The following is a 22,607-nucleotide window of genomic DNA, read 5'->3' on the forward strand; positions in this document are numbered from 1 at the left end:
GAGTAAAAGGGATTGTGTAAATGGATCGCCAAATATCTTTGATGACACCAGGTGTTCGCGAAAAACTAACACAATTTGCACAAAACAGGCCACGACACACGGCAGTATAATAGAACTTCTGTGATCGTGCCGCCATTGGTACACGCAAGGTTAAATTGTCTTCTATATGTGTATGTATGTGCGCGTGTAAGTGCGTACGTACATGAATGTACGTTTGTATGTAGTATGATTTACATGGAACGCCTAGAAAACATTGATATGCCAATTTTTGTACAAATGAATATGTATGAAAATAGGAGATTCGTGGCACCTGCCGCTGGAGTGTATGTCGTATTTTACCCACGTCAAGCTTTACGCAGAAAGGAATGGATGATGCCGACACGGTACCATGTACTGAAGTCAGCCGAAAAGACGGTATTGAGGAATGTCATCAGCGAGAAAAAAAATAACATCATTTAAGAAGCATGTCTTCCCTACTCCAATGCACGTGATGTACATGGCTTGCTGCAGCTGGGTGCAAAGATCTCAGGGATGAATCTACTGATGCAGATGGATGTTGGTGATCAGTTGATGGTGAAAGTCTCACGGATGAACCCTCTGAGACATGACCGAGACTGGCAGTATTTTGGAGTACACTTCACTAGAAATGACATGCATGTAAGGCTTCATGTATTCATGTTATACCAGGTCGATTAGAACTCCAGTATCGAAACATTGTACGTTGTGAATCATTCTAATATGCGGGTAATGGGGGCGACATCTCATTATCATGAAACATCATTGCATCATGGCACCCAACAATATTGAATCACGAATCGAATCCTTATTATTTACTTTACATGGCATAAGGGTGCATGTGTTGGAACAACGTCTAATACTCCATTGCATTAAGTTCACTTATAATTTAGCGTTTAAAAATGGAGAATTATTTTTCTGTGTGTGTTTTTGTATATTTCTTGAGCACCAACGCTGCTATAAAATACGGTTTTTATATAGTGGCTGCCATTCTAACTTCTTAAGCTGAGTTGTTGCGTTTCTATCACATCGAGGCATAAATTTCCACACCTGCGAGGAAATTTGAAACATGAGCATCCTTCATTATTTTACGTCAGTGTGAAAATTCAAAGCTGATGGAAGATTGGTAACACAGAAAACCTATAAACAGTTTTAAATGCATAGTTTTGCCTCATTTAGATTCCATTGTTGCACTCATTTAGATTCCTGTCACACGCATTTGAATTTTCTGTTATTACCTGATGCAGCTAGGTGTTTTAATGTACAGGGTTCAGAATGTCGATGCAATGGGGAACATTCCTCTGTTATCTCCTTTTACCGCTTCGCCTATAGATGGCGCCAATCACTACAGTCCTAAGTGTACTTCCGGATTAATGATGGCGTTCAAAGTTTGTTGCACTGTCGATTTCAAATGCGCAGTAGTTACGATGCCCGAGACGTGCTGTTGTGTCTCCGGATGCTGCAGAGGTAGTTCGACGTATCCGAGAGGTCAAAACTTGCTGAAATGGTGGTTGGCCATTCGAAGTAGCGACGAATCAAACCAAAACAAGATGAGGTTGCCGTCAGCCTTGTTTAAGACCACGTTCAACAATATTTAAGCTTTATGGCGGCAGTCTGTTAATATTCGAGTCTGGACCAGACAATCCAGTGATCAACGTCATGGACATGGATGTACGCTATTGGGATACGATGAAGAGTGTTAACCGATTCAGCGAGCCTGACCTCCCGATCGAGTTGGTCGCCTCTTACAGCAAGCATGGGTGACTGAAAACCAATTCTAACCCGGATATTCACGGGTTCAAAGAATACAAAAATAGTGATGTCAGTTTGTAATAAATTGGTAAGGATAATAACGAAACATATATTTTGGTTTCGAATACACCTTTTCAGTAAAGTAGAAATTCTAGGACATAATTTGGGCTTAGTCTTGCCTCAGGGTGGAACGCATAATCGCCAGCACACAAAGTCAGTAATGACTGTAACCTCATCCTCTTCAAAGCCTTGTGAAGCAGTTTCATTGTTGGAATGTCTCTGGTGAAATATCGCTGGTATCACCCAAGCTTTATGTTTCTGTTACGTGGTTTAATTCACCGAATATGCTCTAACATTCGAGTTATCTGCCCTGTCGGTAACTCACTCAGGATTCACCTCAAAGGGGAGCGGCGGGCTCTCCTACTGGTTAAAACGTTCGCTCGTCAAGCCGAGGATCAGGGTTCGATTCCTCATGTGGGTACAATGTGTGAAACCCATTTCTCGCGTTCCTAGCCGTCATGTTGCTTGAATGTTGCTACAGGCGACGTAAAACTAAACTCACGCACTCACTCACATCACAGTTGACGAGAAAGCGTGCAGTCGAAGGGAGGTAACTCTGTGAGGGTTACCTCGACAGTCGCAATTCTCTCAGTCCGAGATAAAAGTACCCAGACACACTGAGACAAAAACGTACTTCTGGTTCAAATATATTTCAGTCAAATTACAGAAATGTGCTAATGTTTATTTACAATTTATATACGAATAAAAGCTGTATATTTAGCTGGTCAGTAAGATGTGGGTGAGGGAATGAGAGAGAGCTGGCTGGTTGATCCGCTGTACATATATTCCAACCCCAACACGACGAGGGAGAGATGAAATGTACTTCACGTGTTCAGCGTTCGAAATAATCGCCGGCCCGGGGGCCCCAGCCCCGGTTGTTATTGTATCGGGCCGGCAGTTTCAAATATTTGCAGGCCCTTACGGCCTTCAGTAAATTATCTGTCATTTTCAACTGGAATCTTTCCCTTGTTTTCTTTATTATAATTCGGGAATCCTCCCTGATCCACCACGTCACGATAGTTTCACTTCCAGGTATTTCAACACAGACACAAATAGAAACTTTTCTCTGCGCCATAGGCTTCGCTAATTGATTTTGTAGAAACAGTGTAAAACTGTGTACAGTGTAGTCTATTTTGTTTCTATTGGTTTGACCTTCACAAAATGGGCCTGCAGATTTCATTCATGGCCTGTAGATTTTAAAGCCTTCAAGCGGCAGCAGGCCCCGATGGCCAACTGGCAAATTAAAGTATTGCAAACACTGCACATGTTGTATCTTTTCACCGTCACTATTGGTGATTTTCAAACAGCACAATGTTTTCAAGTTGTTGGAAATTTTGAGTCTCCCCTGATTTTAGGCTTAGATTTCTTGATACGTCAAGAGGCTGTCATGAATTTTCAATCTTATACCTTTGCTATTCAAAATGGTTCAACAGTTGTTCCAATGAGGGCGAATGGTACTTTATTACCACCTGTTACTGGTAAACAATCAATCCCCACGAAGTCAGAACAAATTCCTGCTAGCTCGCGGCAAAATGTCACAATTTTTCCCCCATCAAAATTGGAAAATTGCCGTGGTGTTACAGTTCAGTATGGACCAGGCAAACACTGGCATCCCACAGAGATTCAGTTACGACCCAACAGAGAAACATCATTGTCAAGCAAAGAAGTTTTCAAACATCAACGTAAAAGTATTATAAATGCATACACACATACATTCATACATACGTGCGTACGGCTGAGTGTGCTTGTGTACGTGTGTGTCTGTGTGTCATATGCGTCTCTGCACAGCAAATTGTGCAACGTGTGGCGGCAGATACAATTATCATTCAAAAACATGCCCAGTTACACGAGTGCAAAGTAGCATATTTTTGTTTCCAGAAAATTACAAATTAGCTTCTAAAAAAAGAACTTGTCATAACCAAACAGCTTTTCCTTGTTGCTGGAAAATAAAATATAAGAAAAATATTTAAAAAATTCATTTTAGCTTTGTGACGCCTGCTCATTGAATAAGAAAACGCTTTCCGGTCACCATAAGACAACTTGTGAAAATATTCAGCATCTTGTCAGAGGCGACTAATCGGATCGGACGACTTCGTTGACACATACCATCGTATCCCAATTGCGTAGATTGTATCTCAATTGCGATGCTCATGATGTTGATCACTAATTTGTCTGGTGGAGATTGGGTTATTTACAGACCGTCGCCATATGGCTAAAGTATTGCTAAGAGCGGAGTTAAACAACCAACCAACAAACAAAACACAATCAGACTCAACTGGTTGTACCGGGAAGTCCCGTGTTCACAATGCTGGAGACATGTCACGGTGACCTAAACACCCGGCGACTGTGCAGTAAGGTATGTAGGTCGGAGCTGCGAGTTGGGTGACAGCACAAAGTGTCTGGGATATGCGGGTGGAGTACTAGTGTATATTGGAAGTTTCGGGTGATAAGACAAGTGTTTAGTGCCAGATAGCAAGCGTGGGAGATACGGGTGGATTTGATTATCTTAAATGATTGATATCAGAAGGATTATGAGAAATGGTTGGGGTGAATTAAATGGATGTAAAGGTGTAGTAAATGGCGTGTACTGGTGAACAGTGCAGGGTTGGGGGGTTGGGTGGATATCACAAAATGTCGGAGAGAGGGGCTGGGTAAATAAAAGTGATTGTAGATAGTTCAAGTTTTGGGAGACACGGGATGAGTGCACGGTATGCACGAGAAGACACCATTGGTAGTACAGCACAAGCAATCGGTGTATAAATTGTGTTAGATATATAGTAAACAAAGCAGATGGCAGCAGGTGTTGGAGAAGTCGGTGTAGTACATCGCAGATAACACCAGGTGTAGGACAAGCAGGTGTAGTACATCGCAGATAGCAGCAGGTGTAGGACAAGCAGGTGTAGTACGTAGCAGAGAGCAGCAGGTGTAGGACAAGCAGGTGTAGTACATCGCAGATAACACCAGGTGTAGGACAAGCAGGTGTAGTACATCGCAGATAGCAGCAGGTGTAGGACAAGCAGGTGTAGTACATCGCAGATAACACCAGGTGTAGGACAAGCAGGTGTAGGACAAGCTGATGTGGTACATAGCAGATAGCACCAGGTGTAGGACAAGCTGGTGTAGTACATCGCAGATAACACCAGGTGTAGGACAAGCTGGTGTAGTACATCGCAGATAGCACCAGGTGTAGGACAAGCTGGTGTAGTACATAGCAGATAGCACCAGGTGTAGGACAAGCTGGTGTAGTACATCGCAGATAGCACCAGGTGTAGGACAAGCAGGTGTAGTACATCGCAGATAACACCAGGTGTAGGACAAGCAGGTGTAGTACATCGCAGATAGCACCAGGTGTAGGACAAGCTGGTGTACGTACGTGAGCAGGTGTAGGGGACAAGCTGGTGTAGTACATCGCAGATAGCACCAGGTGTAGGACAAGCAGGTGTAGTACATCGCAGATAGCACCAGGTGTAGGACAAGCTGGTGTAGTACGTAGCAGAGAGCAGCAGGTGTTGGAGAAGTCGGTGTAGTACATCGCAGATAGCATCAGGTGTAGGACAAGCTGGGTGTGGGACAAGCAGGGTGCGGTGTAGTACATCGCAGATAGCACCAGGTGTAGGACAAGCTGGTGTAGTACATCGCAGATAGCACCAGATAGCACCAGGTGTAGGGACAAGCTGGTGTAGTACATCGCAGAATAGCACCAGGTGTGGGACAAGCAGGTGTGTAGTACATACGCAGATAGCACCAGGTGTGGGACAAGCTGGTGTAGTACATCGCAGATAGCACCAGGTGTAGGACAAGCTGGTGTAGTACGTAGCAGATAGCACCAGGTGTAGGACAAGCAGGTGTAGTACATCGCAGATAGCAGCAGGTGTTGGACAAGCTGGTGTGTAGTACGTGTAAGAGCATATGTTTAATCGCAGATGGCATTTCTAGTATAAACAACCTTGACCAGCCAGCAAGTTCTTGGTTTCATTCACCAGAGAGACAACTCCGTTAATCCTAGTACTACATTTCATTAGTTTAGCACCAGGTGTGGGAAGAGTTAGCAGCGGGTGTTGGAGAGAAAGCCCCTTTGTTTACTTGCTAGCAGACGACATTTTCAAGAGAGTGATCCTCAGTATGGGTGATTTAGAGAAGAGGAAGATGATTTTGGAGTATTATAACAAGGACACCGGATCAGCTAAAGTGATTTCAAGTAGAACAGGCATCCCTTTGTCCACTGTTTATCGTGTTTTGAAAAATATTGCAAATGGATATGGCATTGAGCACCAGGGAGGCGCTGGTAGGCACAGAAAATTGACTGTCGGTAACAGGAGGCGGCTTGGTATTCTTGTTTCTAAAAACAAGCGAAGGAGTTGAGAAAACTCACGGCTGGATATGATTGATAGAGGAACTGTAGCTCTCTGTAAGGAGACAATTAGAACTGAGCTGCATGCAATGGGTTGGCAGAAAAGTCGAGGAATTCCATCACCGATCATGAAACCTGAACAAAAGGAGCGAAGGTTGAACTGGTGCTTACAACATAGAAATTTTAACTGGGACAATGTGATTTTCTCAGATAAAAGTTCTGTGTGGCTGTTTCCTAATACACTGAAATTCTGGACCAAACAAACTGAAAACCTTTGTATCAGCGCCCAAAGTACAGTCCGAAATTTCACGTGTGGGATGGCATATCTGTGTTAGGGGCAACGCCCCTCTGTGTATTTGAAGGGAATATTAACAGTGAGCGATACACAGATATTCTCGATGGACATTTACTTCCATCTGCTCACGTGTTCTATGGACATTTTTTGATTTTCCAGCAGGACAACGACCCAAAACATCGTTCAAAACAATCACAGGCCTGTTTTCGGACCCAAAATATGACATTATTAGATTGGCCAAGCTATAGACCTGACCTAAATCCAATAGAAAATGTTTGGGTACTTATGAAGGAAAGTGTCAATAAGAAAAATCTGACAAATATTGCTGAAATGAAAGAAGAGGTGGTCCGATATTGGGACAGCATGGACCACGACTTTCTAACTTCTTTGATCAGTAGCATGCCCTGCCGCATTGAAGCCTGCATTGCTGCCGAAGGTGGCTTGACAAAATACTAACTGTTCACCTATCTTTGAATCTGGAGTTATGTTCTGCTAATATTCACATTTAATACATGAGTAATGAGTGAAAAAAACAACAATTACAATCTTTAATTTCGCAATAATTTCTGGTTGTACTGATGTACAAATGAATGACTATGAGAATCGGAGGTCTCACGGATCAACCCACTGAGACATGACCGAGACTTTTGAGCACACTTGACTTAAAACGATATACATGTAAGGCTTCGTGTAGTCATGGTTATACCATGTCGATTAGAACTCCAATAACGTTGTGAATCATCACAATATGAGTAATGGATCTCATAACACATCATTACAGTATGGCACCCTCACAATATTACATCATGAATGGAATCATTATTGTTGACTTTACCTGACATAAGCTTAAGGGTCCATGTATCCGAGTGTATATTAGGTCATCGCTTGTATTACATTCAGGAAGGGGTCCCCTGGCCTATCATGCAATTGTTAGCTGTGTATCCGAGTGTCAACAGCGCCAGATAGTATCTGCGTCTATTCATTAACATCAGTGAGTGAGTGAGTTTAGTTTTTACGCCGCACTCAGCAATATTCCAGCTATATGCCGGCGGTCTGTAAATAATCGAGTCTGAAACGGACAATCCAGGGATCAATAACATGAACATCGATCTACGCAATTGGGAACCGATGACATGTGTCAACCCAGTCAGCGAGCCTGACCACCCGATCCCGTTAGCCGCCTCTTACGACAAGCATGGGTTACTGAGGATAAATTCTAACTCGGATCTTCATGGGTTCATTACCATCAGCAAACTTAACCATGTTACTGGAAACGCAGACTCGAGTATTCATTAAAAGTAAGAACTATATATGATTTACTATGTGTCCTTTGGATGACATACCAGCTGCATGAACAACCTAAATTTGCCCCTTTTAGAGACAGTTTGTCACATATTACTCTCACAGCGGATAACTTATTTCATCCATTTGTGAACACTCTACTAACTTATTATCCTGTAATGTACAGACAATATCATTTGCTAAGAATACTATCTACAATTTTGAATTGTCCTTCTCATAGATCATAGATTATCTTGTGTTAAACACTCCACAGGGTTCTTCAGGGAGAAATCGGATGGAAGTTAAGAGAGTTAGCGACCCTGACGGCCACCAAAGTTGCTATTAAACACCTTAAATAAAGTGGCCTTTATTCCATCTTCTCAAGCTTTTGAAGCTGAGTTTTTTAATTTTTGCATAAATGTCCACAGCAGCGAGGAAACTGAAACATGAACACCTTTCTATATTTCACGACGGTGTTAAATTTCGTGTGCGCAAGGTGCGCGCAAAGTGTGTGTGTGTATGTGTTGTATGTGTGTGTGTGCGTGTGTGTGTGTGTGTGTGTGCGTGTGTGTGTGTGTGTGTGTGTGGGGGGGGGGATGGGGAGCGAGAGGGAAGAACAATTAGTAAGACAGAAAACATACAAGTCTCTACTGCTTAACTTTGCTTTGCTTTTCCTTATGTAGCTCGCGTTTAGGTTCTAGTCACACACACGCTTAAAAAAGCTTGATTGATATTTCTGCCAAATAATCCACTGATGCAGCTTGGTGTTTTAGTCTACAGGGTTCTGAATATCGATGCAATTATTTTCAGTATTATTTCTCATTGGGATATTTGGGATGAGAAAAACATGACATGTGCGAATAAAGCCTTAACATCGTTTTAAGCTACATTGCTTAAAACGATGTTAAACTTTATTCACATGTCATTTCAAAGGCGAAACTCGTGATTTGGGTTTCTTTCGCTCTTTTTGGTTGAAAGCCGATATTAATCAACCATATGAAAATGAGAAGAATGGGTTCCTAAAGACCACGGGTGGACAAACTGATGGTCATGTCAGGACATCTCACAGTATATGGTTTGCTTGTTGTGTGTGTGTGTGTGTGTCTGTGTTGAGGGAGAGAGAGAGAGAGAGAGAGAGAAAGAGAGTGAGTGAGTTTAGTTTATGACCAATACTCGAGGTTGGACCAGGCTATCAGTATCTTGAGATCATGATCATCGATGTACGCCACTAGGATACCTTAACTAGCGCCAACCAAGTCAGCGAATCCGACCACCTGATCGAGTTGGTCGCTTCATACGACAAGCAAGGGCTGCTGAAGACAACGGGTTCACATCATATGAAAATAGTGATGTCAGTTTGTGGTGAATTGGTAAGGTTTATAATGAAACATATGCTTTGTTTTGGAATATACTTCCCAGTAAAGTCGAAGTTCTATAACATACTTTAGGCTGAGTCCTGTTTCAGAATGAAGTGAATAATCGCCAGTACAAAAAGTTAAAGATTTAGTCAGTAATGACTACTGGTGACATGACACGTCCTCATCCTCTTTCAGTGTTCATTGTTGGGATGTATCATGAAATACCGTTGATCTCACCCAAGTTATGTGTCTCCTGTCAGTTGGATTACTACTCATGCCCTAAAAGTCGAATAAGTATGCTCTGTCGGCAAATCACTGACCGAAAGATTTCGATCGAAGGGAGGTAATTCTGTGAGGTTGGTCTCGACCGCTGCAATTCTCTCAGTCTGCGTCATAGTTACAGAATGCATACCTCGGTAGAGAGTTTTGGTTACAATAAAAATTGTACAGGATTTTCGTACCACACAATGAGACGTGCAGTGTCATCAAGTAATCCAGTTTGTACGGCGGCCATGTCAGTGCCTTATGCAACATGTTGCAATTCCATTCCGATAAAACTCGCGCATAAAGATCTGACCCGGAAGTGACATGTACAACCAGGAAGCCGAACCTCGAGATAGGTGTGCCCTGTGCTGTCTCAACAACTCTCAGTAAGTATGTCTTGATAATGATATACATGTTGTTGCAATTGGAATCAGCGAAATATGTACGTGAAAATGATGCTCATAAATTATCTACTAAGGCCACAATTTAAGCTTACACAGTCGAGCGTCAAATCAAGCAGGTAATCCTATCATTATCAGTCCTACTCCAGACGCCATTCCTCGTAGTGGTATCTTACCGGGAAGTAGACATTTGTTATTACAGTAAAAAGCCTTTGATGTTGGGGGTTGACTGTGTATGTTGTTTTAAGGGATTAACTTTCTGGGTTATACTAAATTCTGAACTACCTAACGAAATAGGTGACATGAATTCACCCCGTTTTCACTTACATGATTGAATTTCCGGTGTCCCCCGCCGTGATGTTGCTGGAATATTGCTAAAAGGGGCGTAAAACCATACTGATTCACTACATGATTGAAATGAATCAAGTTGAACTCACTTAGTTTGTTTTGACCATCATTTACGGACATTGATTGACACTGATTAATATAAGAGAACGCCAACTAAAAATATTGGGTATATAATATGCAGGCCATACTTTCAATTCAGTGTTACCCACATGCTGATCATAAAAGATTATGGTCATTGTTCTGCAAACGCGGTCTGCCTCAAAATCCATGTGTGCCGCCCTTATTTGTTGTTACAACCACACAAATGTCTACTTCCCGGTAATAAACCTACCACCCTCGTAGTGCGCTGTGCACGATCCGTGTTATTTAACCTTTAAAAAGCAAAAACAGATCTGTCTGACTTTGTGTCTGTTAAACAGGGTGTTGACTAGGACGTACTTTACATGGAATAATCTGAAACCTTTGAAACGACATTGCCATATTCAATATCGTGGCTATGAATGCTTTCAAGGGGGCGTGAACGCAGCAACGCGATAGGTAGGACAGACTATTTTTAGAGGGTTAACAATGCAAGAGATATGTCACGATGACCTTAACAATAGGCGATTGCGCAACAGGGTATTTAGGTCAAGGAAACAGCGTTTATGGTATCTGGTAAATACGGGTAGATAACATAATATATGTGAGATGCGGGTGGAGTAAACAGTGTATACTGGTCGACAGCACTACGGGAGAGAGAAAATGTGTAGTAATACGTCTCTACTTGTCGACAGCACAAGGGGTGAGAGATACGGGTGGAGTAAATAGTCTCTACTGGTCGACAGCACAAGGGGTGGGAGATACAGGTTGAGTAAATAGTCTCTACTGGTGGACAACACAGGGGGTTGGAGATACGGGTGGAGGAAATAGTCTCTACTGCTCGACAGTACAAGGGGTTGGAGATACAGGTTGAGTAAATAGTCTCTCCTGGCGGACAGCACAAGGGGTGAGAGATACGGGTGGAGCAAATAGTCTCTCCTGGCGGACAGCACAAGGGGTGAGAGATACAGGTTGAGTAAATAGTCTCTCCTGGCGGACAGCACAAGGGGTGAGAGATACGGGTGGAGCAAATAGTCTCTACTGGTGGACAGCACAAGGGGTTGGAGATACAGGTGGAGTAAATAATCTCTACTGTTCTACAGAACAAGGGGTTGGAGATGCGGGCGGAGTAAATAGTCTCTACTGGTCGACAGCACAAGGGGTGAGAGATACAGGTGGAGTAAATAGTCTCTACTGGGGAACAGCACAAGAGGTGAGAGATACGGGTGGAGTAAATGGTCTCTACTGTTCGGCAACACAGGGGGTTGGATATGCAGCTGGAGTAAATAGTCTCTACTGTTGGACAGCATAAGGGGTGAGAGATACAGGTGTGGTAAATAGTCTCTACTGTTCGACAGAACAAGCGGTTGGAGATGCGGGTGGAGTAAATAGTCTCTGCTGGTGAACAGCACAAGGGGTGAGAGATACGGGTGGAGTAAATGGTCTCTACTGTTCGGCAACACAGGGGGTTGGATATGCAGCTGGAGTAAATAGTCTCTACTGGTGGACAGCATAAGGGGTGAGAGATACAGGTGGGGTAAATAGTCTCTACTGGTCGGCAACACAAGGGGTTGGAGATACAGGTGGAGTAAATAGTCTCTACTGGTGGACAGCATAAGGGGTGAGAGATACGGGTAGAGTAAATAGTATCTTCTGTTCGACAGCACGAGGGATGAGAGATACGGGTAGAGTAAATAGTATCTCCTGTTCGACAGCACAAGGGGTTGAACATACGGGTGGAGTAAATAGTCTCTACTGTTCGACAGCACTTGGGGTGAGAGATACGGTTGGACTAAATAGTCCCTGCTGGTTGATAACATAATGTGTGATGGATAAGGGTGGAGTGAATACTGCACACTGGTCAACAGCATAGGTGGTGGGAGATACGGGTGGAGTAAATAGTGTATAGTGGTTGTGGTAAGTCTATAGATATAAGTCTTAGATTCCATTGATGGAAAAAGAATGTATTGGCAGGTGTGACGACGTGTATGAGAAAGGGAAGTTTGAGTAGTTTACTCTGCAGCTAGATACCCCAAGTTGCTGGAGTTACTGGTTAAGTGAATTTTGCCTTCTGGAAGATAACAGACGTGAGTCTGTTGGTAGAAAGCAGGTGGGGCTGATACACGTTAAGGGAATAGTGTCTCCTGGAAAGTAGCAGGTTTGGGTGATACACGTGAAGTGAAAAGTGCCTGTTGGCAGACAGCAGGTACGGGAGATACGGAAGAAGTGAATAGTGTTTACTGGAAGATAACAGATGTGGGAGATACGTGTTAGGTGAATAGTGTTCGTTGGTAGATAGCAGGTGTGGGGGATAAAGGTGAATGGAATAGCGTTGGCTGGTAGATAGCTGGTATGGGAATACAGGTGAAGTGAATAGTGTCTGCTGGCAGATAGTAGGCTTTGGTGATACTGGATAAGTGAATAGTGTCTGTTGTAGATAGCAGGTGTTGAGGATACAGGTGAATGGGATATCGTCTGCTGGTAGAGTGACTGAGTGAGTAAGTTAAAAGTTAACGTCACACCGGCAATATTTCAGACGTATATAGTCACGAGAACAAAGTTAGTATATATGATAAATATCAGTCACGAAGGACAGTAAAGCATTAGCAACGTATCACAGAATTTAAGTCTAAAAACTAATCATTTCCAATTCTAAAAATGCAACCCCATATGGCATTATATTAACATTAAAACACGGGCTATGGACCACCAACAACCAAAGCTAGGCCACCTTACTAGGGATCATGGGGACTGTCAGTACTTCGGCTTCCTGCATGAATCACCAGCAGGATTTAAACCATCACTTCAGCCACTGGTAGTTATAAACAATGCTAGCCATAAATTAAAACAATACAATTGAAGCAATAAAATTCCGGTTGTCTGCAATGTTCTATAATACTAGTATGCAATCATCAAGGGACAATCTTTTTACGATACTTCAACCCAATTTAATAACAATATAATAATATTAATTTTTCAACCTCAGCTAAAACACATCCATTCAAAAACTACTGAACAATTCTATCTCTTTTAAAAACTCTGCAATTAAATGAGAATTGATTGTGTTAAAAATATCCTTTAAATGTAAAAGTTTGTAATACATATCCCTTGTGAGAGAAAATTCTACACAATGCAACAAAACGTGCTTGACTGTGATTGTCTCACCACAAGGGATACAAAATGGAGGATCCTCACCTTTTTATAAATATTCATTTGTATATCTGCTGTGGCCAATACGACATCCTCGTAATATGACCTCAAATCTGGACTGACAGCCCAAGTTGGTGTAACCAATATTTGGTTTTATTGCATATAATTTATTAATGTCTACTTGGGTGTCCCACTTCTTTTGCATGATATCTCTGATTTAGCACCTTATGATAGGTTCCATATCATTGAATGGGATGTGAAGTGGTGTCTGCTGGTAGACAGCAGGTGTGGGTGATACAGGCAAGTGAATAGTGTCTGCTGGTAGATAGCAGGTGTGGGGGGGTACAGGTGAATGGAATAGTGCCTGTTGGTAGACAGCAGATGTCTAATTCATAATTTACGGTTGAAGTTAAAGGAAAACCGATTATTTGACAGTTGTTTATATGACGAACGTACCAGTCTGTGTTTCCCGAGTCTTCCGATGTTGACATCAAGTGGTCAAGATGTTCAAACTGTAACCTATTATAGCTACCTTGGTGTTCTGTTCTCATCATCATTGAAGTGGTCAAAAGCATGTCAAACTATCTCCCTAAAGTAATTTGCTCCATGTATAGATTATTTCGTAAGTTGCTTGTGAACTTTTTGATAGTAAAATCATGCCTGTATTACTATATGGTTCACAAATGTGGGGCCTAGGTATTATGAATGCATAGAAAAGGTACAAACTACATGCTTCAAATTATTTCGAAATGTTGGCAAGTAAGCATCAAACAGGCAACATTGGGTAAGTGTGGTAGATACGCGGTGCACGTGTCTACTAAATACGTGTTATAAAGTTTTGGTTAAAACTATTAAGAATGGAATCACACACCCATCCTCACTAGTGTTAATTATTCCTCAAAAAAATTTGATGAAACTTGTAAACATACATGGGTTTCAGATGTCCGTCACTTACTTTTCACAACTGTTTTTTCATGATCATATGTTTGGATAGTGCAAGATGCAGGAAACATACAAATGTTTATCAATACTTTTACACAAAGAGTCCGTGATATATATTCCCAGGTTTGGCATGACTCACTTTGTACATCCACATTTTTAAAGAATTACTCGACTTCCAAATCATTATTACAGCCTGAACAGCACCAAGTGATAAGCCCTTGATTCGTGCATTCTGTAAATAGCGTATTGCATTGCATTCGTTTAAAGTAAATCTATTGAGACAAAAAATGTACTAATGAAAACATTCCTGTATGAACAAGTTGTACTCTAGGAGTTCTCGAAGATGAGTACCATGTATTACTTGTATATGAAAGGTATGCGGATCTCCGAACAAAATAGTTACATCGTATCAATTACAAAAGTCTATCTGTTCTCAAATGCAAAATATATCCAAACCATAACTTCTGTTGCAATTTTCATGATTCATGTGCTTTGCTTATCATGAAGATGTACATATGTTCTTCCTGTCAAGTGTTACGGCTATGTCGTCACAATTAATTGTACATTGGGCCACATGGCCAAAATACCGAATAAATGAATTGAATTGAATGGATTTGAATCGAGTGGTGCCTCCATTTCGATGGATTCTTCTTCTTCAGCTTCACTAGAAGTTTCTCTTGCATGATGTAAAATCGACTCGTATTGGTACGGTCTAACATCCAGTTCAAAAATGACATGGGGAACATCTTTTATTGCTTCAGAATCCATGGTCACTGTCAAGTTGTCAAATATAGTATAAGAGGAAGCCATCGGCGATAGGCACATTTGACGTCATGTCACGTGATACCCGCCTCTGCTCATTAACTGTCGGGTGTTTCTGTAATAGGCGGAAATTCGGAAGGTGAGGGCGTTTTTCACGTTTTGATTGCGATTTTACAAACTTTTGTGAAATTTTAATAACGGAAGGTGACTTTTAGGATGCTTTTTTCCATATATCAAAAAAAATATTTACTGTATATTGGTATTCTCGTCTAAGAAGGGCAATCAAAGTAATCGTTTGACAACTATCGGAAGTATTCAAAAACTAAAATGTTAGAACATGCGTCATTTCTGAACTAAACTGTATCTTGTTGTTGGCTGTGATTAGGAAATATTTCATTGGTTTCTTACATGTGTCATCAACCGGATATAACATGACTCTGTACGTGTAATTCATACGCATTTTGATCAAGTATTTCAGTTCAACGCATGTACTTTCCTGGAATCAATATGCCATTCTTGTGAAGTCCAACTGAAGGAATAGAGACCCCGATATTATCTGTTTCAGAATGGACGCCTTCCCCACGTGTTCTGTCTGTCAACAGCAGTTTACCCTGAGAGGCCCCGCCCCCTATCTACTGCCATGTGAACACACTGTGTGTAAGACGTGTGTGACATCTGCAGCTCGTGGTGTCAGATTATGCACTACATGTCAGAGGAAGTTCAGCCTCGCAGACGGAAGTGTTCCCGAGGATAAAGCTACCAGAATACATCTTGTTGAAACCTTCACGGATACAATACCGGGAAGTAAGTATGCCGAATCAGTTTGTAAACTGAACATTAGTTTTCCTCTTGCATATTTTGACAAAAACTGCATCATTTTGATCTGTGCCAAATGCAGACTTGGCGATCATGCTGAGCACGACGTTGGAGATGTAGTTGTGGCGGCTGATGCTGCTAAAGGACGGATAGAGCAACATGGGAAGAGCGTGGCTGCACATCATACATCATACTCACCAAGCATACCTGAAGAGCATCAGCAGAGCCATAAATGACAATAAGAAGACAAGCAGTGCTCTGAAGGAGACCATCCACCACCCTTTTCAAATGTACACATTAAGCAAGTTACCTCTGTGGGCGAGATTCAAAGATGCAAGTGAACCTCAGACTACATCCAGAAAGTGCTAAGATATGCTTCAGTCTTGGACCTTATGAACTGGAGAGTTCAATGCACCGCGGATCAGTTCTGAAGAATGCACATTTAAGTTTTATTCTCGACTGCATTTAAGCAGGCACACCTTCAAAGACGACCAAGAGACAACATGGCACTTCCATAGTTGCCCCACTTCTGTCAGTATATTGAGTGACCGGATACAGGTATTTCACTCATTGACGCAGGTTTATCTAAATGCGAATTCAAATGCGGAATGCGGATCGGTTCGCTATGTAATAATAGTACAAACACTACATCCCTTTAACCCTTCAAATTAAAAGGAATGGAATATAGAATTACATTTTTATAATAATGAAACCTTGCTTTTTATTACAAAGAGAAATACCTTTCCACTTTAATATTATTACCTTTTCATCTTCAGTGTGAGAAAATAAATTAAACCCAAACACGACATGAATCAAGTGTTTACTTATTCACAAATTAAAAAAAACCTCTCCTTTTCTACTTGAACAAATTTAATTGTTCTGTTCTGTCATTCCACTTCTCCACTGGCTTGTGCTTAATTCTGTTTTGTTCAAGATAGTCCTTACACTTCTCACTCACACATCAGTCTGCAGAGTAAGTGGAGTCAAAAACATGCCTGATAATCAGTCTATGATGGTTTCTGACATTGTACTTCGGATGACGTCAAGTCGTTGACTGTAGTAATCTACTACAACTAAAACATGTTCACCAGTTGGTAGTGGGCCCATCAAATCTGCAGCAATATGTTACCATGGTGATGATGCTAACGGCATCCTATACACATGTGCAGGCGAGTTTTCTGAGGAGACTACCTGGCATCTAAGCCCCTATTTGCAGTACTTCTCTACATCCCACATCGACTTCAGGTCACCATAGCTTGGATCGTTGTTTCATCTTGATTATCCCAGGGTGCCTCTCGTGTGCTAAATGTAACACTTTATCCCCGAGATCACATGGAATCACAATTCTGATACCTATCAGTACAACTTTTTCCAGATGCAGATAGGTCATGTCTCACAGGTAAATATTTGCTATGTCCAACCATAAACCACCTTTCTAACAACAAACAACTTCTCAAATCAATCAATTCTTCATCACGGTCAGATGCCTGTACTGTAACGGCAAGTTTCTTAGCGGTCGACAGTTTGATTCATGGGAGTTAGCTCCCTTGTGAAAGGATGCTTGCAGTGTGCGGGAAATGTGGGTGCGTGGTCTTGCGAATTTTCCAAGTCATGGTGTACTCTGATGCTGCATAATGTTGCACGTGCTCTATAGTCAGTAGCACTAACAGTGCCAGCGCGTACAGGTCAAACGTGGAAGTCTGTTTTGTTACTACTGTGAGAATTGCGATCGTTTGCCCTTGAGGGGACCGAAATTTAGACTTCGATGTTACCCTGAATATATGTGAATACGAAATAAAAATTGACTGGGATCTAGTCTCTTGTGTTGTTCTTCGATCTTGGAAACATTACATGTATGATGCCTCATGTCGTCAGTGCTACAGGTAAAGACCCTGTTGCAACAAATCGTATATACTGTTCTGCTTCCTGTGATGCAGGTGAACTCATGTCTGTACTTTCAAACAGTCTGGACAAACAATCTGCAATGTTGTCATAATCAATAGTCATAGCCTTGCATCTTGACTACCCATAACTCAATGCGTGCACATGGTTTCGATCTGGGAGCATTTATGAACTGTAGAGGTCGATGATATGTGATGAGTTCAAAGGGACTACCGCAGAGATACTTGTGGAAATGTTCATATGTCAAAGAGCTAGTGTTTCTTTTTCCGTCTGATAATATGGTTTCTCAACATTGGACAGACGTTTGCTTGCATATGAGATTACTCGATGTACCCCATTCTGTACTTGTACGGGAACTCTCCAATTCCGAATGTATTGGCATCCGCTATCACTTGAGGTATTGAATCTTTGTCGAAATACCCCAAGACATCGGCACTGGCTGAATACTGTTTCAGCTTGTCGACCGATTATTTTTTGCTCTTGCCCCCACTGATACTTCACTGTTTGTTTTGTTAATCCACGCAAGGGTTCTGAAATCGTTGCTAGATTTTCGAAGAATCTTCCGTTCAAGTCCAAGGAAACGGAAGCTGCGTACTTCTTTGGCGTGTTTGGCGTCTCAAGAACCGCTTTCACTTCAGCTTCAGCAGGACTGACTCCCTCCTCAGACGCCATGTGTCCTAGAAATTGCAGCTTTCCTATCTGGAATTGACATTTCCCCGCATTCAAGGTCAATCCTTTCTTCATCAATACTTTGAGAACTTCTGCCATCCCCACGTCGTGTTCTTGAAAGTAGCCCCATGTACAACACCTGGAGCATCTTGAATGCAGCAAATCCCGAACATCGGACGTTTGTGTCTGTAAAGACCTTTGTGCGTACTGAACGTAGTTATATGCCTCGATTCTGGAGAGAGTGCAATCTGGTGGTAAGAACATTTCACATCTGGCTCACTGAATACAGAATTATTGTTAAGATCTTGAAGTACATCCTCAATCATTGGCATTTGGTTTCTAACACATTGTACAGCTTCATTTGCACTTCTCATGTCAACACAAACACGAATGAATGTCCTTACATCATGGCTTTGGGACTATCAAGATCGAAGAAACACATTCACTTGGTCCTGGCACTTTCTCGATAATATCAAGAATCTACTATTCTTCAAGTTTAATCTCCATTCTCCAGATGATAAGGAGTTCTTCTGAACGGCTGTATCACAGGTATGACCTCATCAAAAACTAGAACTGTCAGCCGGTAATCTTCAAGTTTTCTTCTTCAATTTAATCTTCAAGAACTTCTTTCACAAAGTCTCTTGGAGATTGTAGAACATTCGCACTCGAACTCCCAATTTCTGAGAAAGAATACGTCAAAGAAGTGGAGGTCCACCATGTGTCACCACTATAAATTCAACAATTTTCAGTGCTCTTGTTCGGTATTTCCACAGCTATGTGGTTATTCACCCTTGCTATCAGACCCATCGGCTAGTTTTACTTGGATGCGAACATATCCAGGCCTCAAACAGACCCAGCAATCCTCAAGAGACAACTTCACTTCGTTTAAAGACTGCTTCATCAACAAGGTTGGATCATCAACGTTGATAAGTCAGAGGCCATTCCTTCCCATAAACTTCACTTTTAAGGGCGATTTTATCGCACTAGAAAACATCTGTAGATTAAAGGGATCGGGTGATCATGCTCCCTGATTGGTTGGCGCATGTCATCGCATCCCAATCGTGTAGATCGATGCTCATGGTGTAGATCACCGGATTGCCTGGTCCAGATTCAATTATTTACAGACCTCCACAATATAGCCGGAATATTGCTGAGTGAACCAAGAAACAACCAATCAACCATACATTCAGTGACATTCCATCCTCTTCTTATTGAGTTTTATTAAAAACAATAAACGGAGGTATCGCGTCAGTTGGTAGTAAACGAGAACTACGTGAAACAGACACAAGTCGTGATTTTGATCACCGACATCTCTGGAGGTTCATGTTACAAGCACCCGGAGGGTATATCTCGCCCACGGTGTTCTCCGCACGATTTATAACTTAACTGGCTCTATTTACTTTAAAAAGGTTTCGCTTGTACAACGTCTAAACCAATGGCCTGACACAGAAATTTCTTTTAATCATCTTTAACAAATTAAACAAATTCGCACCTCATCTTATAATTGTTTATTGTTCATCATATAATTATCAATTGCGAATATCAGTTTGCTTAATTTCAATTGAAATGTGTAAGTTGAAAAAATGATGACTCAAACTGATGAATGTTATATATACATAGTAAACATATTTAACAAAATATGTCCTCATATTACATCAACTGAGATGTATTATTCCGCTCATAATATAGTTTACTGCAGAGTAACAGTGCTTGATCATTATTCAAGGGTCGAAAAAATTGGGGTTTTTTGTGTTTAATTGAATATTTACTAAAATGAGTAAACGTGTATTAAGATTTATTTGACCGCATTTCCGACACTTTCTTTGAAGGAAAGAGGATTCATATGACATTGTCAAAGATGAATGATAACACATAAGCATGGTTTCATGTTTTATCTTTTGGTGAATCTGTAACGAAAAATATAATGATATGTGAAAATAACAAATTTGAGAACTGTGTAATAAAAACCAAAAAAGTGAGAATACATGTCAGAGTCGATACACAAAACGCGACAGCGAGTGTGCTCAAACTGTGGTCAGTGACTGAAGCGGACGTAGAAGTTACCTGTTGACACTGTGTCTGTTGAATACTCAGATGTAAAAATATCGTCAGACAACTGCTCTGTCGGTCTTATTGTTTAGTAAATCGAATGAGAATGAAACGTTTAGAATGCTAACAATGATAGGTTTATCATGATATGAAGTTTATACATATGTGTTTTCAGGCGGCAAGTGTCTATTTCTGACAGCTAACCAGCTCAACAAATAATTTCTAACAAAATGTTTTATGGAGTGTATATTTTTTTTGTCAATCAATATAAAGAAAGTATGAAAACATTTAGAATACCCATACAAATATTTTCACAGCGTTATGATTTCTATATGAGACAAAATTTACACAGACGAAAATGGCAGCCGATATTCAATGCGCTGTTTTGTAAACATTAAAACGGGGTTGACAATAAAATGTCTAATTTGTTGTCTTAAGTCTGGAATTGTTTTTAACAGTAAACAAAATTATAATTTCCAGGTCCTAATCTACAACTGGACGCTGCTCGAGCGAACAGAGACGTGTGCCACGTAACTACAGGCGGTGAGCTCATCAACTCGAAGCCCACCACACAAGGCAGCTTCACCGGCAGGTTACAGATATATCGGGGTACATGTGCCTCCAGGCCCATCCTCCTTCCTCCATCCCCCCTCTACTGTTCCCCTTGGACCCCAGACACACCAATACTGGGAGACGGTCTCCCGGGTGCTTGTGTTGCGCGAAGGGTGCTTGGGGTGGCCTATCCTTTCAATGGGTGTAGGGGAGGAGAGCCAGGTGGACAGTGGGGCGTATGTTTATCTGCAGCGCCGCTCCTGGTGTGTCAGTGTAGGGAGTTGCCCCACACACCGGGGGAGTCTCTGTACCATTATGTATCACCAGGGGGAGCATGGGGAGTGTTATAACAAAAAAATGTCTAACACACCCGGCACACGGGCAACCTTCCACTATGGTGTTGTGCTGGACTTGGCGATGGGAAGACTCGCCTTCATTGACCTCAACAGAGAGGTTGTTTTAGCCAAATTGGATGTTAAGTGGCGCGCGAGTCTCTTCTTCCCATGTTTAGTGTTGGGTCGCCAGATTTCTACACAGTCAACATGAGGGTGATAAGTGGGGCAGATATCACCATGACTGACGCCAAGAAGTCACTTATTTATGACGCCTTGAATTAGACAATAAAATAAACATGACATTGTGTAAACTTGTAAGTGTGACATAATCATTTCAACTGTCAAATGTAATTGTAGTGATTGTGGTGGAAATATAAGTTCTCTGTCTATGTGCTGTTTGTTGTGTACAAGAATGTAACGAGGTCAGCTAAATGTGTTGCTTTTCTACTTGACTGGATGTTACAAACATTTTGCATTCACACATGACTATTGTTATGATTATTATTCTGCAGTAGTTGACCAGTTTGTCACACATTTCATACATATCTGGGAAATGTCACAACAAATATCTGAATCCACAAATTCATCAAAAGTTGTTTCAAATCATGAATTTATTGCCATGTTTCTACACTCTAATGTAAGTGTTTTAAATCCCCACATGAACAGTTGTGATGAAATTATTGTAGTTGTAAATCCACATACGCCACATTTGATGTCAGTGAAGAGATGTGGTGAAAGTGTTTGAAGCGGACATAGAATGTATCCGTGTACCTGTGCATATGGTGAGTCGAATATTCCGAAATACAATAAAGTTCGAAGAATCTTTGGTTTTCCTAATTATCTGGGTTTTATTGTCAGTAAGAAGTGTTTCAAATCTACACTTGAACAACTTCCGGATTTAGTGAAGCAGACATTTCAGACTTTGAATGTATGCTCTGACATTAATGATAGTGACCTTTGACGGATCAAGTCCAACAAAAGCCTCTGCAAAGCCTTATTTCACAAATAAAGCTTTTGTCAGGCCCTTAGATCTGCGCACCAGTATATCTACTACTTTTGAGCCCCCAGTTAACTTCCCGCACCAGTACTGTGCCGCTACGTGTTAACACGTGGCACTACTGTGCCAGCTGTGCTATGCCACGTTGGCAGGAGGTAACATTGTGCCGTACGGTACGATCAATAATTCCTCTCTAACAAACCCTCTCCCTGGCCCATCTCTCAAGTAGT

At 41.5% G+C, this 22,607-nt stretch overlaps 2 protein-coding genes across 2 annotated transcripts in view; both read left to right on the forward strand.

Annotated features, from left to right (window-relative positions):
* Positions 1–1,372, forward strand: part of LOC124274994 — a 5,522-nt gene extending 4,150 nt beyond the window's left edge. The window contains exons 6-7 of the mRNA XM_046710415.1: positions 511–657; positions 1,283–1,372. Of these exons, the coding sequence (XP_046566371.1) occupies positions 511–657; positions 1,283–1,372 (237 nt within the window). The remainder of the gene's footprint in view (positions 1–510; positions 658–1,282) is intronic.
* An 8,124-nt stretch (positions 1,373–9,496) lies between these two features.
* LOC124274865 lies at positions 9,497–21,769 on the forward strand. Its single transcript, XM_046710238.1, has 3 exons — positions 9,497–9,626; positions 15,623–15,861; positions 20,974–21,769. Exons 1-3 carry the CDS (start codon positions 9,517–9,519, stop codon positions 21,393–21,395), a joined length of 771 nt encoding a protein of 256 aa, XP_046566194.1. The 5' UTR covers positions 9,497–9,516; the 3' UTR covers positions 21,396–21,769.
* The last annotated feature ends 838 nt before the right edge of the window (positions 21,770–22,607 follow it).

The sequence above is a fragment of the Haliotis rubra genome, unplaced genomic scaffold, assembly GCF_003918875.1.
Source record: "Haliotis rubra isolate DU_JTF1 unplaced genomic scaffold, ASM391887v1 Scf1042, whole genome shotgun sequence".
In the NCBI taxonomy this organism is placed as follows: domain Eukaryota; kingdom Metazoa; phylum Mollusca; class Gastropoda; order Lepetellida; family Haliotidae; genus Haliotis; species Haliotis rubra.

Bases quoted from the DNA above. Each gene is read 5' to 3' on its own strand.
- LOC124274865 (XM_046710238.1), top strand. From the start codon at position 9,517: ATGCATACCTCGGTAGAGAGTTTTGGTTACAATAAAAATTGTACAGGA. The intron at 9,627-15,622 runs GTCAGTGCCTTA...TATCTGTTTCAG, and splicing joins CCAGTTTGTACGGCGGCCAT to AATGGACGCCTTCCCCACGT. The intron at 15,862-20,973 runs GTAAGTATGCCG...TATAATTTCCAG, and splicing joins CACGGATACAATACCGGGAA to GTCCTAATCTACAACTGGAC.